The sequence below is a fragment of the Chenopodium album genome, chromosome 24, assembly GCF_948465745.1.
Source record: "Chenopodium album chromosome 24, dcCheAlbu1.1, whole genome shotgun sequence".
NCBI lineage: Eukaryota > Viridiplantae > Streptophyta > Magnoliopsida > Caryophyllales > Amaranthaceae > Chenopodium > Chenopodium album.
The window spans coordinates 11,321,198-11,337,984 of record NC_137857.1 but is presented as its reverse complement, the minus strand read 5'-3'; the positions used below and the strand labels follow the sequence as shown (position 1 = coordinate 11,337,984).

At 33.1% G+C, this 16,787-nt stretch overlaps 2 protein-coding genes across 4 annotated transcripts in view; both read right to left on the bottom strand.

Moving 5' to 3' along the window:
* Positions 1 to 6,083: 6,083 nt before the first annotated feature.
* Positions 6,084 to 12,188, bottom strand: LOC145611392 (protein RAE1-like). 2 transcript variants are annotated; one of them, XM_081666717.1, is made up of 12 exons: positions 12,029 to 12,188; positions 11,359 to 11,426; positions 11,092 to 11,178; positions 10,113 to 10,190; positions 9,799 to 9,992; positions 9,201 to 9,342; positions 8,369 to 8,449; positions 7,334 to 7,462; positions 6,883 to 6,960; positions 6,717 to 6,788; positions 6,522 to 6,602; positions 6,084 to 6,412 (listed from the first exon to the last, which is right to left on the bottom strand). In XM_081666717.1, exons 2-12 carry the CDS (start codon positions 11,419 to 11,421, stop codon positions 6,362 to 6,364), a joined length of 1,056 nt encoding a protein of 351 aa, XP_081522843.1. In that variant the 5' UTR covers positions 11,422 to 11,426; positions 12,029 to 12,188; the 3' UTR covers positions 6,084 to 6,361. The 2 variants fall into 2 exon arrangements, with proteins under 2 accessions (XP_081522843.1, XP_081522845.1); XM_081666719.1 differs by lacking the exon at positions 12,029 to 12,188 and adding an exon at positions 11,537 to 11,665.
* Positions 12,189 to 13,947: 1,759 nt separating this feature from the next.
* Positions 13,948 to 16,787, bottom strand: part of LOC145612599 (dnaJ homolog subfamily C GRV2-like) — a 33,994-nt gene continuing 31,154 nt past the window's right edge. For both annotated transcript variants that reach the window (XM_081667938.1, XM_081667939.1), the window contains 2 exons: positions 15,849 to 15,917; positions 13,948 to 14,509 (listed from right to left, as the gene is read on the bottom strand). In XM_081667938.1, coding sequence (XP_081524064.1) covers positions 14,303 to 14,509; positions 15,849 to 15,917 — 276 coding nt within the window. In that variant the 3' untranslated portion in view covers positions 13,948 to 14,302. The remainder of the gene's footprint in view (positions 14,510 to 15,848; positions 15,918 to 16,787) is intronic.

The window sequence follows — 16,787 nt, the reverse complement described above, 5'->3', positions numbered from 1 at the left end:
GGGAAAATGAGCATGAAGAAATTCTAATTTATTTTACGAATTCAAATCAAATATAAATCAAATGTATGATTTAAGAGTACTAATTTTTTGTTTTAAATGTACAATAAATGTTATGGACTTTAGTCTCATTTCACTATTATCATAAAGGTGCTTTCAGTCATTGTAGAATTATAAATGGCATTGGTCAATCAACTAAGGATGAACATATTGAAGTTAAGATATGTGTGTAATAGCACAAATCCAATTATCCAATCACTTTTGAATTGTTGTTTAATCTCAATTATTGATCTTGGCTAGGGTTAATGGAGCTGTTGCATTGTCAAATTGTGTACAATGAACATTTTTTAATTGTAGATGGAGATAATTTCTATGTTATTTATAAACTGCTAAGCAATAAGAGTTAATTTATTAACTATAATGTAATTGTATTATTCAGTTTTCTTGCTAATTTAATGAATCATATCGTATGCTTATATCTAATTTGGCATTATATTGGTACAGTTGCTTATCTAGAAACAAATATAACCATTTTAAAGCATTATTGTACAAAATAATTGTTAATAGTTTTCATCATATAGCATAGAGTTTTTATACATAAAAAGATACTAAGTTCAATACAAATATTAATAGTGTACATCCAACTCCACACAAAAACTTACTTCCTCCGTTATTTTTTACTTGACCCGCTTTAACTTATACACTATACATCACCCCTCCTTTGACCGTCTTTTAGGAATGATATGTAGGGAAAAATATATTCATGTGAGATCTTTTTGAATTCGTCTCTGAAAGTACTATCATAATATACAACTTTTATAATTTTTACTTATGGAGAAATAAAGTTATTGATCGCTAAAGTTTGGCAAGCGTGATAAAAGAAACAGGTCAAGTAAAAAAGAATAGAGGAAGTAGTTGTTTAATCCAACCAAAATAATACAATAGCGAGAATTTTACACCCCTAGTCTTGGATATTGTTGTACTTAAATTAACATGATATATTACATCATTAACTAACATATCTGCATATTCCAAACAGGCAGCATATAGGAATATTATATAACAAAAGTATATATGAAAACGATGCTGCTATACATAGGTTTTCCAAAAGGCGTTATCTTCATATTATGAACTTGTTGTATGGAGCAGGTTTCAAAAAAAATAAAAAATAAAAAACTTGTTGAATGGAGCAAATCCTATACCATCTCAAAACCATGTGACAACTCCTTGCTTAGAACATGTGATCTGATGATCCAATCTGAATGATTAATAATCTGTCTGCTTGATTAAAAGTTCACCTACGAACTTCTGTATTACAACACTTATAAGCCATGTGTTTTGCACTCTTTTTTGCCTAATATTACACTAAAGGTTTGAAAAATCTGATGAATAATGTAACACAATTAAGTACCTATGTCGAACCACCTATACCGCGTTGTGCGGTTGTGCCATTGCCCATTGATGACTCTTGCACTCTTCTTTGACTAATGGCTCCCAACAATCTGCAGGAGTGCCAGTAATTGCAAAGAAATAAAAATTGCACCATGATACGAGGAAATTAGAATAACGACACAATACGAGCAAAGCAATAAGAATCAAATCTTTTGATTTTAAAATTATAATTAATTTCACTCCTCATCTAAAGTCAAATAAGATCATAAGCCAGTATTCCAAGGAAAAAAATTTACGCAACCCCCCTATACCCCTTTCTCTATGTCTCTCCATACCTCTTCTTTTCTCCCTTCACCATTGCCATTCCTAGAAACTACTCCCCCGAGATGCTCATCTAACAATGGATGATAATCCCTCCGTCCCCAAAAACAGTTCTCATATTTCTTTTTAGGCGCCCTACATTGATATTCTAATTTATTTTCCATTTGGTCACTATAAAAATACCAAATTAGCTTCCCTTTTTCTTTTTTTGCCTTCATACACATAACTACCTAAGATTTTTCATATTTTCTCTAAATATTTCCCCCCACCCACGTGCATGTACTTTATTCTGTTTTATGAACTTATAGTGTGATCTATGTACTAACATTTCCTATATTATCTTTTGTTGCTTTTTTTTTTTTTTTTTTTTGATGCATTTACGTACTTTTTCCTCCCATTTCTTAATTTTTTTGATTTTTGACGTATGAGAACAATATTTGGGGAAGGCAAAAGTAAAAAAATCAGCCTTCATATATGCAAGTGTTAATTTTAGCTTGCCCTTACCACTTGCTTCTCCTACTACCTCTGTTTTCCTTTCTCTTTTATGGTTTCTATCACTCAACCTTTTATGATTTTACGAATTTTTATAATCTTCCACTTTTCTCTATTTCTTCATCATGTTAAATTAATCTTTCTAATACTCTTTGTTTCTTTCTTCTTAACACATGTTAGTGATACAATTTCTCTATCACCCTCCACGGCTCCACTCCTTTCGGTCTCCCATCTACGCCATCTTTCCTCCTTATTTTTCTCTCCCTTTCACTCTCCAATTATGGTCTTAAAATTTAGCTTATCCTACTTGCTCTCTCCCTCACACTGTCATTACTTTTTTCTATCCTTCCTCTAATTTGTCTTATGTAGTTATGTGTAGTTGAGAATCTCTTCTTAATATTTAATTTTTTGTTACAGCATCAAAAATATATTTTATTCTATAATGGTCTCCTTTTTTACTTCTATCATTGATCTTTCTTTATCATCTTTACATTGGCATGGTCACCATATTAAATCCCTCTTCCTCATCCCCTACATGATCTACTTTATTTCTGCATTCCTTTGCTTTGGTTGTATTATCATATATTTTAATCGTTTGATTTTCTGAAACGAAGATTTGCTTCATCGTAATAGATAATTATTGAACTATATTGTATAGTTTTTTAAATTTTATAAGGAAATAAAAATTGTGATGGGTATTATGGGAAAGGAAAAATTATTACCAAAAATTCTGTTTAACTTTATGGATTACAAGCTAATAGATGCATGGAATTTGAGTGTGTGAATATAAGCTAATTGTTTCTAATAAGCTAATTGTTTCTAATAAGGTTCATGTCAACTTCTCTTATTAATAAGACCTAGTCGCCCGATTGTTACTGTTATAATCCCCATGTGCAGCGTGTGAATTTTTATCGTATAGTTCAGAGTGTGAATTTTTATCAGAATTATTGATTTGAATATTTATTATTCTTATAATGAGCTTAAGAGAAATACTTTTTAGCAAGTGTATGTATTCTTTGTATTGTCATGTGTAAAGTAATTTGTCATGATTTCATTTTTTTTTTAAAAAATATGTAATGTCATGAGGGTACGTAAATGGAAATGATTGTATTTATTTCTTAATAAAGTAGGAATAATCAGATAGTAGAAATACATATTCGGGAAGTAGTATAGCACTATATTACAATGACAAGTTAACCTTGAAAATACAAGCACTATATATTCGATAGCATAGTGTCCCTCTATTTAGTTGTGTTACCTAGTTTATCTATATGAAAAATGCCAAGACATCGGTGTTGATTATCTATACAGGCCATTAGCAATTAGCATGCTCTTTCTTAAACCCTGCTTTGAGATCATTCAATTCTGCTGAAATTGGATGTTTTTCTCATTTGGGAGCTAATAATGATGAGCAAATAAGTTTCCAAATGAGCAGGTTACAGCCTTGGGTATATCTAAAGCTAGTTACCAATTAGTCTTAAGTTCAGCTACCATCATAAGATCAAAAATCTCAGAGACTGGCATGATAACAGAAAAAATAAATAAATCAACATATATTCGGGCACTGAGGTTTCCAAGCCATCTTTTGCAAGAAATAGATGAAAAACAGAATTGAGAACAGGGTCGTAACCATGGAAGGAGAAGAAAAAAATGAGATTGAACTTACAGATTTTTCCAACAGTCAAATTGATGATTAATAGCAGCAGCAAACATAGGTTGTCTACAAATGCTAAAGCTTATCTTGACGAGCTGAAGCTAGCCATTGCAAAATAGAGCAAGAAAAAATAACCCGAGGATATAATAGAGATTCTGGTTCGGTTAAGATTGATGACAAAGATGCCAGGATATACTCATACAGTAGTGTAGTATTGTATTTTTACAATTTGCAAATAATGTGAGCAATAGTTTTAAGGTAAATAAACAAACAAACAAAACAAGTTGTAAATATTGTTGAGGTGTCGGTGGTGGTCTTTCTTCAAAGTCTTACTTCACTTACTCTTTTGCTCATCCTTCTTCTTCTTCTTCTTCTTTTTCTTCTGCTCCCACCTCACCTGCTCTACTCTACTTAAATTCTTCCCTACCATTTTCTCTCTCTTCATTTCAATTTCAAAGAACCCAATTAATCCATTCATTAATTCATTGAATTCCAATGTTTTTCTGCTGAAATTTTGCATAAAGTTGCAATCTTTATATCTGGGGTTTGTTGGGTTTTTGTTGTTGTTTGATTATTACAGATTTAGAAAATGCAGAGATCTGAGAGAGATTATCCAAGGGATAAAAAGAAGGAATCATCAAATTGTCTTTTTGGGTTTGGAAATTGGATCTCAAGTATTATGGTGGATCCAAGACAGATTCTTGCTGGGTTTCTTACTGTCACCACGTTTGTTATGCTTGCTCATATGATCAGAAGAGACCATTTATCAGAAGAGACCATATATATATAATCTAGTGTCTTTGATTTCATGATATCAATACAAAAACAATAATTATCAAATTAACTAGCATATAACCCTAAATGTTTGATATTTCATATTAAATGTAAGCCTAAAGTTCCACTCAATTGACAAAAAATTAGCCAATGGGATATGATTTGATCCCAATTCCCCAACGAAAAAACACCACTCCTTAACCAACATAACAAGCTTTGTTTAATAAATTTATGTCTTTTTAATAGTATATATAATATAATAATTTGAAGGGGGCCACAGCATTGAAAACATAAACTGTAAATCTGGGTCGGGGAGGCCGACCCTCCACCAGCAAACCCCCCCCCCCCTCCCATCCGCCCCTGCTCCGTATTGAATATAAAAAAATAGCATCCAAGGAAATAGTTACTAGTATGTGATTGATTTCTTACAAATTAAATTATAGTTTACGGGTTTTTCACCATATAATATTGAGTTTTTTATTTATTCACCATACACGCATGAACTTTATAAAATTCATCATATACCCTCTAGTTTTCACAAAAATACACCATATACCCTTGATGACTTATGATTGTTAACTTTGTCAATCATTAGGGGTAATTATGACTCGAAACCACCCTAAATTTATCCCTTTACCTCCGAAATCACTTACATTTTTCTTTTGCCCACCCCCCAAAACCACCCCAAATTTCTTTTTATCATCCTCAAAATCGATCATACGAATATGATTATGGAGATTTGGAGTGGTTTTAGGGATTGGACAAAGGAGATGAGTGGTTTTGAGGATAGAAGGAGAGATCTAAGGTGGTTTTGAAACATAATCAATCAAACCCCACTCATCCTTTTGTCATTAAGGGGCATATGGTTGAATTTGAAAATTTTCATGGGTGCATGGTAAATAAACAAAAAAAACTCAAGGGTATATGGTGAAAAAATTGTTATAGTTTAATGTGCATTATTTAAAAGTTACATTCTAATGGTAAATTAAATACGAAGGTTACAAATATGAAGAGTTTTGAGTTATAAATACATAGGATGACATGTAACTTTGATGGGGCGCCAAATCACATTGAGAAAACGGTGGTACATGGCAATAGCATATTGCCCCTTTACGTTTTAATAACACTGTAGATTTTTTTGAACTGAAATTATAAGGTTAAGAGAAAAGGGACATAGAATTTAAGCTTTTGAAACTAAACGAAAAATATTTGCCTATATTGTAAAGAATTACTTTATTAATTTAGATTTATATATTAATGCACCAGTGTTGGCAGTCACTAGGTAAAAATACAAAGTACTCCATAGAAAGTGGGTAATATATGAATTTTAAAAATTGGGTAACATATGAATTTTAAATTTTCCAGTATATTTCACCCTAATTCATCAAAGAACTGAATTTTAATGCCCATTAGACAAAAATTATCACTGAATAGTAACCTGGACACATTCGAATGTAAATGGAAGCTAATTTTGCTATTTGAAATTTTGAAGTAAAGAACCTCAACTAGTCAACAACATAGCACATTTTTTCAAAAAATTAAACTACCTACCAACATATGAACATATCAAGCCCTAAGAAATCGACATAAAGGAAGCGCAGTAGTTCCAAGACGGTCCCAAACATCTGCTACTCAAAAAATGAAATACTACTCGATCAAGCTAAGCCAAGTATATCCATCAATCTGCCATGTACACTGCCGGAAAACTGTATGAGCTCCAAATACCAGGCTTCATCGCCGGCCAGTGCTGCCAACTCTGGGCTTCCCTTTCACCTCAGACTCCTACAATATTGAAAGGAGAATTATACTACAGAAATTTACAGAAGATAAAGCCTCAAAATTGTGAACTTGGGACAGAAACATTTTAATAGGTGATTAGAGTTAACTATACCTGTGGTAAGTGTAAATATATGTAAGACTTGGCAGTTGCTGGGTTATGGTTTTCAGCACCTTTACTCCAGTCGTAACATGACTACAATAGAAATCAAAGCAACTCAGTGCATACTACTAATCGACTAATCGCAGAGGAAGAAGATGCACACAGACTAAAATATTGAACATGAATAGGAATTTTGAGACTCTATACCGAGTACGCAAATATAGATCCATCACTGTTGAATGCACTACAAGTTATTGGTTGACTGCATCTTGACATTGCCTAAAAATGCATAGCACTATTAATGACCAGTAATATATATGGGCGTAAAAATAACATCCAAAAAAATGACCAAGCGCACAATATTCCTAGATACCTTCAGTCTCTGTTTACTGTCTTTGTCCCAGAAATTAAAACCACCATCAGATCCTGCAGTTGCAAAGGTGCCGTGTACCTGGATAAAAGCATAAGTTTCTCAGGTTAGGCAACAAAATGTATTTCAGACAGATGCTTATTTTTTAAAGCAGTTAATATCATTTGCTAGCCCTATGAGTCTACAACTCAAACATAATAAGAAACACCATTATCAATGTTAGACAGACTCTCATATTCATCAAGTACCTGTGTCCAATCCTCGACACTTTGACAAGGATATGGATACATATCACTTAGAGATATTAGCATAAAAACCAACTAAATCTTCAATGTTAAAGCCCTACAGCTTATAGCCATTTACCAACAAGTTGAGAAGAGAAAGGCAATGGGTTTATTTAATAAGGCAGCAGTTATGTTTGCAGAAATTACAGAAAATCAAAGAAGCAACTTACAGGGTGGAAGTTCAAAGAGTTGACAGAATAAATCTCATTGCCCTCTCTGTGACATTTGAAAGTGAAATTCTTGGATTGTTGTGCATCATCGAGGTGATGAACTCCTACTCGTCCCTCAATTGATCCAACCTGGACATTTAGACGATGAAATTCAACAGATATCAGAATAGCAAGTATAGCATTGAAAGACAGAAGAAAGCCCAATCACAAGAAAATAAGGTATTATAAGTAAAATGACCAGAATCACTAAGCTAGCAGAAAAAAGAAAAGGTTATTATTCTTATTAATAATCAAACAGAAGCAGAACCTTCAGCGATTGAATGTTGATAGCTAAAGGAAGATATGACAACTAACAAACCTATAGACACAAAATGAAGTAAATCCTTCAATATGGATAAATGATAGAAGCAGAAAAGCTAAACTTTAATTCGCTAAACATTCCTCAAACAGCAATCCTTTATGATATACAACACAGTGATGTACATATTTTTATAATTTGTTATGCTTGATAGCGTTGACATTCATAAATGAGACCACATTCATAAATGAAGTCCTATGAGAATGGCTTTGTCAAACATGAACTTGGATAAAAAGCACTTGACCCATAAGCTTCTCCAAAATTAAAGAATGCCAAATTTTAGTAACATTCAGAACATTTCTTTTTTTCATTTCAAAAGTTTGTCTACATTTATAAATTAAAGGGCTAAAACATTCCGTAGGTGAAGATGCGAAGAAGGTGAGTCTCTTTATCTTAAGAGCTATGACTTCTCAGTAGCATGTAATTTATAATTTCCCCAATTAAGATAAGCATCTATTTTGGTATCAAGCATTTTGCTGTTTAGCATAATTAACTCTGCTTCAGACAAGAAATAAGCATTAAATATCAAATGGAGGATCATAAACTTTAATAGATTTGCCAATTACTATAGTCTGTAGGCATACTTCAAGTTTATTGTAATCAAAACTACCCAGTACCCACAGGAGACAAGATTGCATCATTCTCTCTTAAAGAAAATAAGTGGAGCAAATTCTTACCAGGAATCCTTGTTTATCAGGAAAAGCAGCAAGACACCTTGTCTGGTATTTCAGTGGTGACATTATCCTTTTGAATTCAGCCTGTCAGTGGAAGATACAGATGACTGTAAAATTAAACTGATTGCAGCAAATAGTTGATACACAAGCATCTCAAATTAATAGAGTTGAGCGACTGCAACAAATCAAAGGATTAAACAAGTGAAGAAATTAATTTAATATAGCCCCAGTTTGGCCCCAAAAATAAAAACCCAAAAGTCTACCAAAATAGAAATGATAGTGCAAACTGCATAAATAATTAGCCACCACTGCATAGAGAAGAAATGGTAACACCCTGGCTTGAACATTGTTTTCATCCACTAAACTGAGATCCATTTACCATCATTCTGGAAGAGCAAATAATATGAACCAGGATATCAAATAATATTTTTACATTATAGCGAGTGATTTATGATTGTTTTACAGCTTCTACAACTGAAGTTTTCCAATTGCCGAATTAAGAATCCCTTTCTCTCAATGTTATGGAAACGAGGAATGTAAATGTGGCACAAACAGAAATCCATTATTACGTCAATTAAATTTATTCCTTTGTTCTCAAGAAAGTGGGATCTTGAAAAAACACAATTAAATAAAAGTTTTATGTAGTACCACACACATTTTCACTAAGTAAACTCACTGACTCAAGGTCAACTTTCATACACAGGGACTAACGATATTTCTAAAATCTAACCACTAGACAAAGAAAATAGCGAGTGAAGTGAAGTTTAATGGAGTATATAAAAAGTGAAACAAAGATTATAAAGAACAAAAATGGAAGTCTCAAAAAACAAGTCACCTGAGGGTTCTGCAAATTGAACACTACAAGATTTCTATCTGCTGTTCCAACAACCAAAAGAGGATGCCGTGCTGTTAAAGAATAGCAGCGCTCTGGGAGTTGTTGGGTATGGACGGGAGTCTGCTGCCTTAAGTCCCAGTACCTGAAAATAAACTGTTCAGTTGATAATCTTAAACTAATTGCAATGAAACAGAAGATACTCTTCTATTATCATCTTTCAGTTTGCAATGTGATCAGTCATGAGGTAGTTGATAACAGAGTTTCCATTTAGCAATTTAACTAGTGTCAAAGCTACAAGTTCAAAGGTGAAAACACAAACATTTTATTGAAGTCCTAGCTTTGTCAAGCTCAAAGAAAACAATGTCCATCAATGAAGTCATTTCTGTATTTAGCTATGACTAATTCATGCACTCTAGATATAATCCCATGCTTGTTGAAATAACTCGTGCAAATGGATTATGCATGCGAAGTTAATCCATGTCAAAGCAAAGGTAACAAGTTTAAAAGTCTGGATATCAGCAATAAAGCACCATTAAGTGCTTCTTTTTCCTTAGAGTACATAAAAGAGAGAAAAAGAGCAAACACATTCAGTTCTCACCTAAGCGTTTTATCCCAGCTCCCAGTAACCAGAACATTCATCTCAGGAATCCAGGCCATCTCTCTAATTGGAGCATCATGCATAGCCACAGTAATTGGTTGCCCACCAGACAGCAAAGGCCACATCTTCACCTGTTTGTCACAGCCTCCTGAGAAGACAGTTGTTCCATCATCCTTCCAAGCCGAGCACAACACCTACAACAAAGTTCATTGGTTAATGGTTTATTGACATCCCATGCACAAGGGCAACTAACACTCTAACAGACATTACTATCTTAATCCATGTTTAAGTTTGTAGAATTAATGAATTATTACCGGCTGATCATGAGATATGGCTGCCTTTGGTGTGCTATTGACATTTGCTCCGCTTTGCATTATCTCCCAACAACGCACCTACAAATCATATAAAAGATCAAATGCAGGAAAATATATTAGCGACAACTTCAAGTCAAAATGTTTTATTATACTTTGTGTAAGTAACAATGCATCCAAGACGAGATGGCTAATAAATAGTCAAATACTTAACAAGCCAATGTTGCAACATTTTTCAATTAAAACATGTTAAGATATATACTTTCTCACATATTACTAACTCCCATCAACAAAGGGGCCATCTCAAACCCAAATGTTCTTTTCATTTTCACTTTGTTATCATGTTTTAGTCACGGCATATCTTCCACCCTCTATTGTGGAAAGCATGGAAATAAAACCATTGTTGATCTAGCTATCTAGGTGCCAAGCCAAGCAATTTAGTCACAAACTAGTCACTGACCTAATATACTCTGTAAGTTAAGCTACACCTCAATATATGTTAATCTAACAAACTAGGAAAATAAATGCTTGTAGGGTATACTATGTAAAGAAATTCATTATCGGTAGCTATCGGTTATTGTTTTTGGTGCAAAAGAGAGGCTAAGCCCCAGCTACCGGCGTTGTTAACATTATGCACAACGTTATTATGTAATCAATCAAAGCCTTAATCGGTTAATCCCATAATCGGGTCGGCTCATTCCAACCTTATTAAGTACTAATACACTTAATAAAGTAGTTAAGGCTTGGTATAAACAAGACAAATTATAAACAAGCTAACTAAGCTTGCATAACCAACAACCGATGTTCACCAATTAATACTACATTAACCTCGTCCATAATCACAATCGAGTGTGTGCAAACACAGCAACCCAATAAAAGAATGCAACACTACTGTAAAGAAGAAATAAAGCACACCACAAAATCATAGGACAATTATATAGCAATAATGGGAAAATGTAAAAATAATTTAAAGAAGACCAACCTGATTATCCCATGAAGTAACTATAAGATGATTGGCCTTGGGGCTAAAATTAAGGCTAGAAATTGAATCAGCTGGTGGTTGGGGCACCTGGGAGTTCATAAATTAACCCAATTTTTCATCATCAAAATGTCATTCATCAAAAAATTACTACGGAGTGCTACATTGCTCGTAATTTTATAGATAATCAGTATTTTAGCAATAAAAAAATAATCTACATTAGGGTTTATACCTTGAATTAAAAGATCAGTAATAAAATTGAAACCTTACCTCATATGATTTGTTGGGATTTGGGTTTTGACCCAAATTCGTAAGAGATGTAAAATTCGACATTAGAACTGAAAATAAAACAAATCAAAAATAACATCAAAAGGGGTACATCAAAATTAATCAAATCAAACTAAAACATCAACAATAAAAGAAAAGCATTAAGAAAAAAGCTAATTACCCAAATATAATATCAACAAATTTATGAAGAGATAACAAAAGGGGTAGAAGAATTATTGAAAATCATGCAGAAAATGAGAGTTGGGGGTATTTAAATGGAAAAAAATTGCGGTAAAAAGCCCAACTAAACAGGGTTTAGCGTTAGATGAACGCAGTTGAGAGTTCGCTCGTAAAAGAGACGCAGTTGAGAGTTGAGAAACAGACTACCTTTAAATATCAAATCATCAATTTTACTAGCCCATTATCAATTCATAATATCAATTTTCAGAAGAAAAAAAAATCAGCAATTCAATATTATCAATTCCTAAAAAATCAGAAACCCTAACTCCCTAATTTGATAAATTTAATAACAAATCAATAATTTCAAAGAACATACACACTAATTGACTTAGATTAAATAACATAAACAACTCAATTAAGCACAAAATCAACTCAACAAGTCCACATTTTGTGTATAATCCGAATTTAAAAACTTAAAAATCAATTAACTTACCTAGAAGAGTGGAAGGGCACGCAACAAGGCTGTAGGAGTGGAGTGCGGCGGCTGTCGGGGCGGTGCGGCGGCGGCGGCGGCGGCGGCGACAGCAAGTGGCGAATGGCAAAATCCGTGACTATGAAATTGTCGAAGAGAGAGTAGAGTATTTTGTTTATTTTCCCCTTTCAATTCCTTCGTTTAGCTTTTTTGTTTTTTAATTTTTTTTTTTTTTTTGTTAGGTCACGTGACCTACCATGACCGAGGGTGGGTCCGTCACTGAAGAAAAGAGATGAAAAAGGTAATTAATGGTCCAACGTAACGTCACATTTAAGTTGAGAGTCAAGTAAGTGGGAAGTTTTGATGTTTTAAAAAATATTAGTTGGTAAAATTCAAAAAAATAGAAAAAAAAAAAATTATAGATGATAATTGCTAAAACAGCAACAATTGTTGTCTTGTAGGTGATAATTGTCAAATTTTCCTAATATTTACAACACTTTTATTTGATAAAGACCTACTACTATTTTAGTAATACTCTCTCCTAATAAAAATTATATAATCCTCACTAACAATATATTATTACCTCCGTTTTTCATTACTAGTAGTTGACACGTTTTGACTTTAGCACTATTCACAAATGAGAAGCAAAAACTAACTTTAAGTTAGTTGGGTGTACGATATACACGAGTGCTTATTATAACAAATTATATACCCTTTGGGAGCTTAAAACTTTGTACAATTATTACGAAATGGATGGGTGATGAGCACTTGGTGAAATAGAAATTTTGAAATATGGAGCCTCTAACTAGTCTATGATCGGACAAGATTGGATATTCAAAATTCAAGACCTGGAGTTCGGATTATTTTGCTTGGACGAAGTCCACAATTTGACCAATATAACCAATCCAAAACTCGGACCAAATTGGTTTTCGATTTTTCTATATTACTCCGATTAATAATTTTCGTTACATCTATTTTATGAAAAAGAAATAATAAATATAAAGAAAATGAATGTTTTATGATATTTTTTCCAAAAAAAAAACATAACATGAACTTTTTTTTTTTTAATAGTAAATTGAGGGTAAAATTTAAATATTAAATAAGTTTTATTTAAAATATTAAATTTAAAAACCGTTCTGGTCCCAAGATTGGCTTTTAAGGGAATTTGGACCAAACCAAACCAAACCAAAGACTGATTATTGTTTTGATCTGGTCTAGGGTTAGTTCGGTTAATCATGTCTTTTTTTTTTGTCAGGATTGATTTTTTTTTTTGTCAGGATTGATTTTGAAGCACCCTTATGTTGCATTAGTATACAAATGTATGATTTATTCCATTTTTTAGAAAATACCATTTACTACTTTACCCCACTTATACACACTCTTTTAAATAACTTTCTTACTTTATCCACCCTCTCTTACATTATTTATCTGATGGTACAACTTTACACTCTATCCTATCTTATTTCATCCAATTTTCCCCCTTGCATCCGCTCTTAAGAACTTTCAAAAACAAAGTTAATACATTGTACTTATTTGCAACCTTTCTTACAATTTACGTTTAGCTAGGAATTATCTGGTTAAGGCTGCTAAGGATTATCCGAAAAATAAAGTGTTAACAAAATTGCATAGTTGAATCATCTTCCCAAGTCCCAAATGATTGTGAAGGAAGTTATAAGTTACTTTATTCTGGTTGCTCTGTCAAGGAGAATTGTAGTGTTATAGCATCAGCAGATAATGTTGCTTATGTACTGATGTTAAGTGCAGTATTTCAAATTCAGCTGTTTTTTCGAAGCAAGTATTCTTGCCCGGTTCAGTTGGTGATGATAAGGTATACGAACTGTCAAGTCCCACCAGATTCAAGTTGGATTCCATCAATAATGTGTTAATTGCAAAATGTATACTAAATTAAAACGAATGAACCGATTATAATGGCAAAAATATACATTTAATTCTTCGTAAATAATACCAAGTACCTTCTTTCATCCCAAAAAATTAGTATGAGTATTAATAAAATCCTAGGGGTATTGGAAGCAGTAAACAGGTTTTGTTAAGTGGTTAGTGATTAGTGGTAAAATCAGACTAATTACTTGCTTATCTACTGTACTTCGGACTGAAAGCAAAAAATGCCATTTACAATGATCGTAGCGTTATACTATACAAAACCCACTCAAATCTGAACAAGATCGAGCCACAAAAAATGAGAAAGCAAAACAAAATGAGAAACTGTACAACAAACCTATACACAGAACTTCAAGGTCCTTTAGAGAAACCAAAAGACTTGTCTATAGTTTCTTATTATTGGTATAGGTCCTGCCCCCCATTTGATGTAGACGGAGATGACCTTGTTATGGAAGGTTGTGTTGGCCCTGATGGGGGTGCTGTTAGGGCATATGTCATTCTTGAAGAATCGCTTTCAATTAGACCAGCGACACCAGCAGCAGCAGATTGAGCATTCGAAGGAAGAAAGAGGTCATGCCTTTGATCCTTGTAGGCATTCCATACCTGCAAAAAGAAGTGAAACACCCAATTTTTAGATAACCAAACGCTGAAATTAGAGGGATATCCACTTCGTCTCAGAAGTGGTAATATATACACTATTAGGTAAAAATCACCTAAAAGAATATAACAAAAAATGTACAGTATTTGGTTTAACCAAAAATTCCCATCAGCTTCTTCAAGTTAATGCATCTCCATACAATGAAATACTCGGATACTCCCTCTGCCCATTATTAGCTGACGCACTTCCTTATAAACTCGTCTCTATTCAGTTGACGTAATTCTCTTTCTTTCTACAAATGACATGAATCCACTATCCACTAACTATAACCCACTACCCACTATTTATAATAAAATAACATCATACCCATAACTATAATAACCCTCCTACCAAATAACACAATAGTATATAGATCTAACGAAATTAACCAACTTTGCTTAAGACTGTCGAACTAATTAGGGACTATATCTTCACTACTATGGAAGCACTAAGTACTGGTTAACAAAATACACATATGAAACTATTGAAAAATTTAGGAAGTTTCTACTTCATTAAGAACAGTATCCTGATTACTAATCAACCCCCCCCCCCCCCTTCCCCACCAAACCAATGGACTGCAATCCGAAAAAAAAGGTCATATGAGTGGTAGTGTGGTACCTTTCTGGATTAAACTTACAAAACTAGGTATCAAATCGCGTCGCGTTAGCATAACTGATCTTGGAATGTAATTAGGTCATTGGTTCAAAATTAAAATTTATTTTCAATGTACATGTGATTTAGTAAGACCACATTCATAGAATATCTCAACTCTCCTAAACACATTGAGTTGAATAAAGACTACATTGGAGTTTGGAGATATAAGCAAGGGACTTTTTAGTCATTTAAAAATATGTGCTTGCATTCATAGCTTAAAAACGAAAGTTAATGCTAGAATTTAACATAAGGTACTTCTTCTTACAAATACTTTTTTAAAAAGTGGTTTTTGACAACAATTTTTTTTTCTTTTTTTTTTTTCAAATAAAACACGATTTGGTCAGGATCATCAGGTATTAATAAAGTTTTGTTACATTTAGCAGATTTAGCATTTAGGTCATCCACCTCCATTAAGGCATTAAGACTAACCCTTGCTGCAGTGTGAATTAGGGAGCTAGCTAGCCATTAATTCATTGCACCAGGTACATTAATTGGCTTACTTCTCTAAAAAATGAAAAGAGCAGTGATAGTAGAAAAAGAAGCCATTCATTGTTGACTTATATTATGTTGCTGTCAGATAATTTTATGTTCAAGCTTTTCATTTCTCCCCAAAAATGAAAACACAGTGACACTTAGGAAAAGCAAACTTACATCAGAGGCATCCAGTATCTCACGCACACTACTGCAATGGGCTCCTTCTGTTGCAAATGCATGCAACACCTGGATAAGCAGCATAAAAAATAAATATTAGATGATTACATATAGGCAGAATAATGTTCAAAAGTTGTGCAGCACATCTGCTGACAAGATTATTATTTCACGTCACTAGAACTAGTTAATAGGGATGTGGCAAAGGGTAAAAATGATCCAAGACAATTAGTGAAGTTGAACTTGGGCTAAAAAGCTCCTTGAAAATTTATTTTAACAGATGAACCAAGATTAAACAAGTATATATTCTTGTTCAGCAAATAAGATTATATCCTTGAACACTAGGGCTCCGTTTGGTAGGGTGTAAAAGGTTTTCAGATGAAAATAGTTTTTCATGGAAAACCTTTTACATTGGAAAATTCATTCTAATGAAGGCTTTTCGTTGTTTGGTTGCATGTAAAATGATTTTCCATTCTAAGCATTTTTCATTGTTTAGTTAAACTGAAAATCAATTACTTCAATTGTGAGAGCAAATGTTTTCCCTACACTTGTGATGGAAAATGTTTTCCTTCTAAATTGGGGGGGGGGGGGGGGGGGGGGGGGGAAATGTTTTCAATAAGGTGGAAAATGATTTTCCACCCCAAGTTTTACATTTTAATGTGTTACACCAAACCAAACAATGTTAATTGTTAAATGGGAAAACACTTTTCAGTGAAAATGTTTTACGCCTAACCAAACGGAGCCTAACATAGGGAATAAGGGATACACATATATGCATATTTATGAACAGTTCGTTATTATATTCGAGAATGACAAATTCATTTATGTTAAAAACAAGAATGACCACTTATATTTGTTTAGAGAGATAGCTTGAAGCTATTTTAGTTTTTCATTGAATATTTTAAGTACTATTTTTACAAAATGAGTTCAGTTAATTATTGT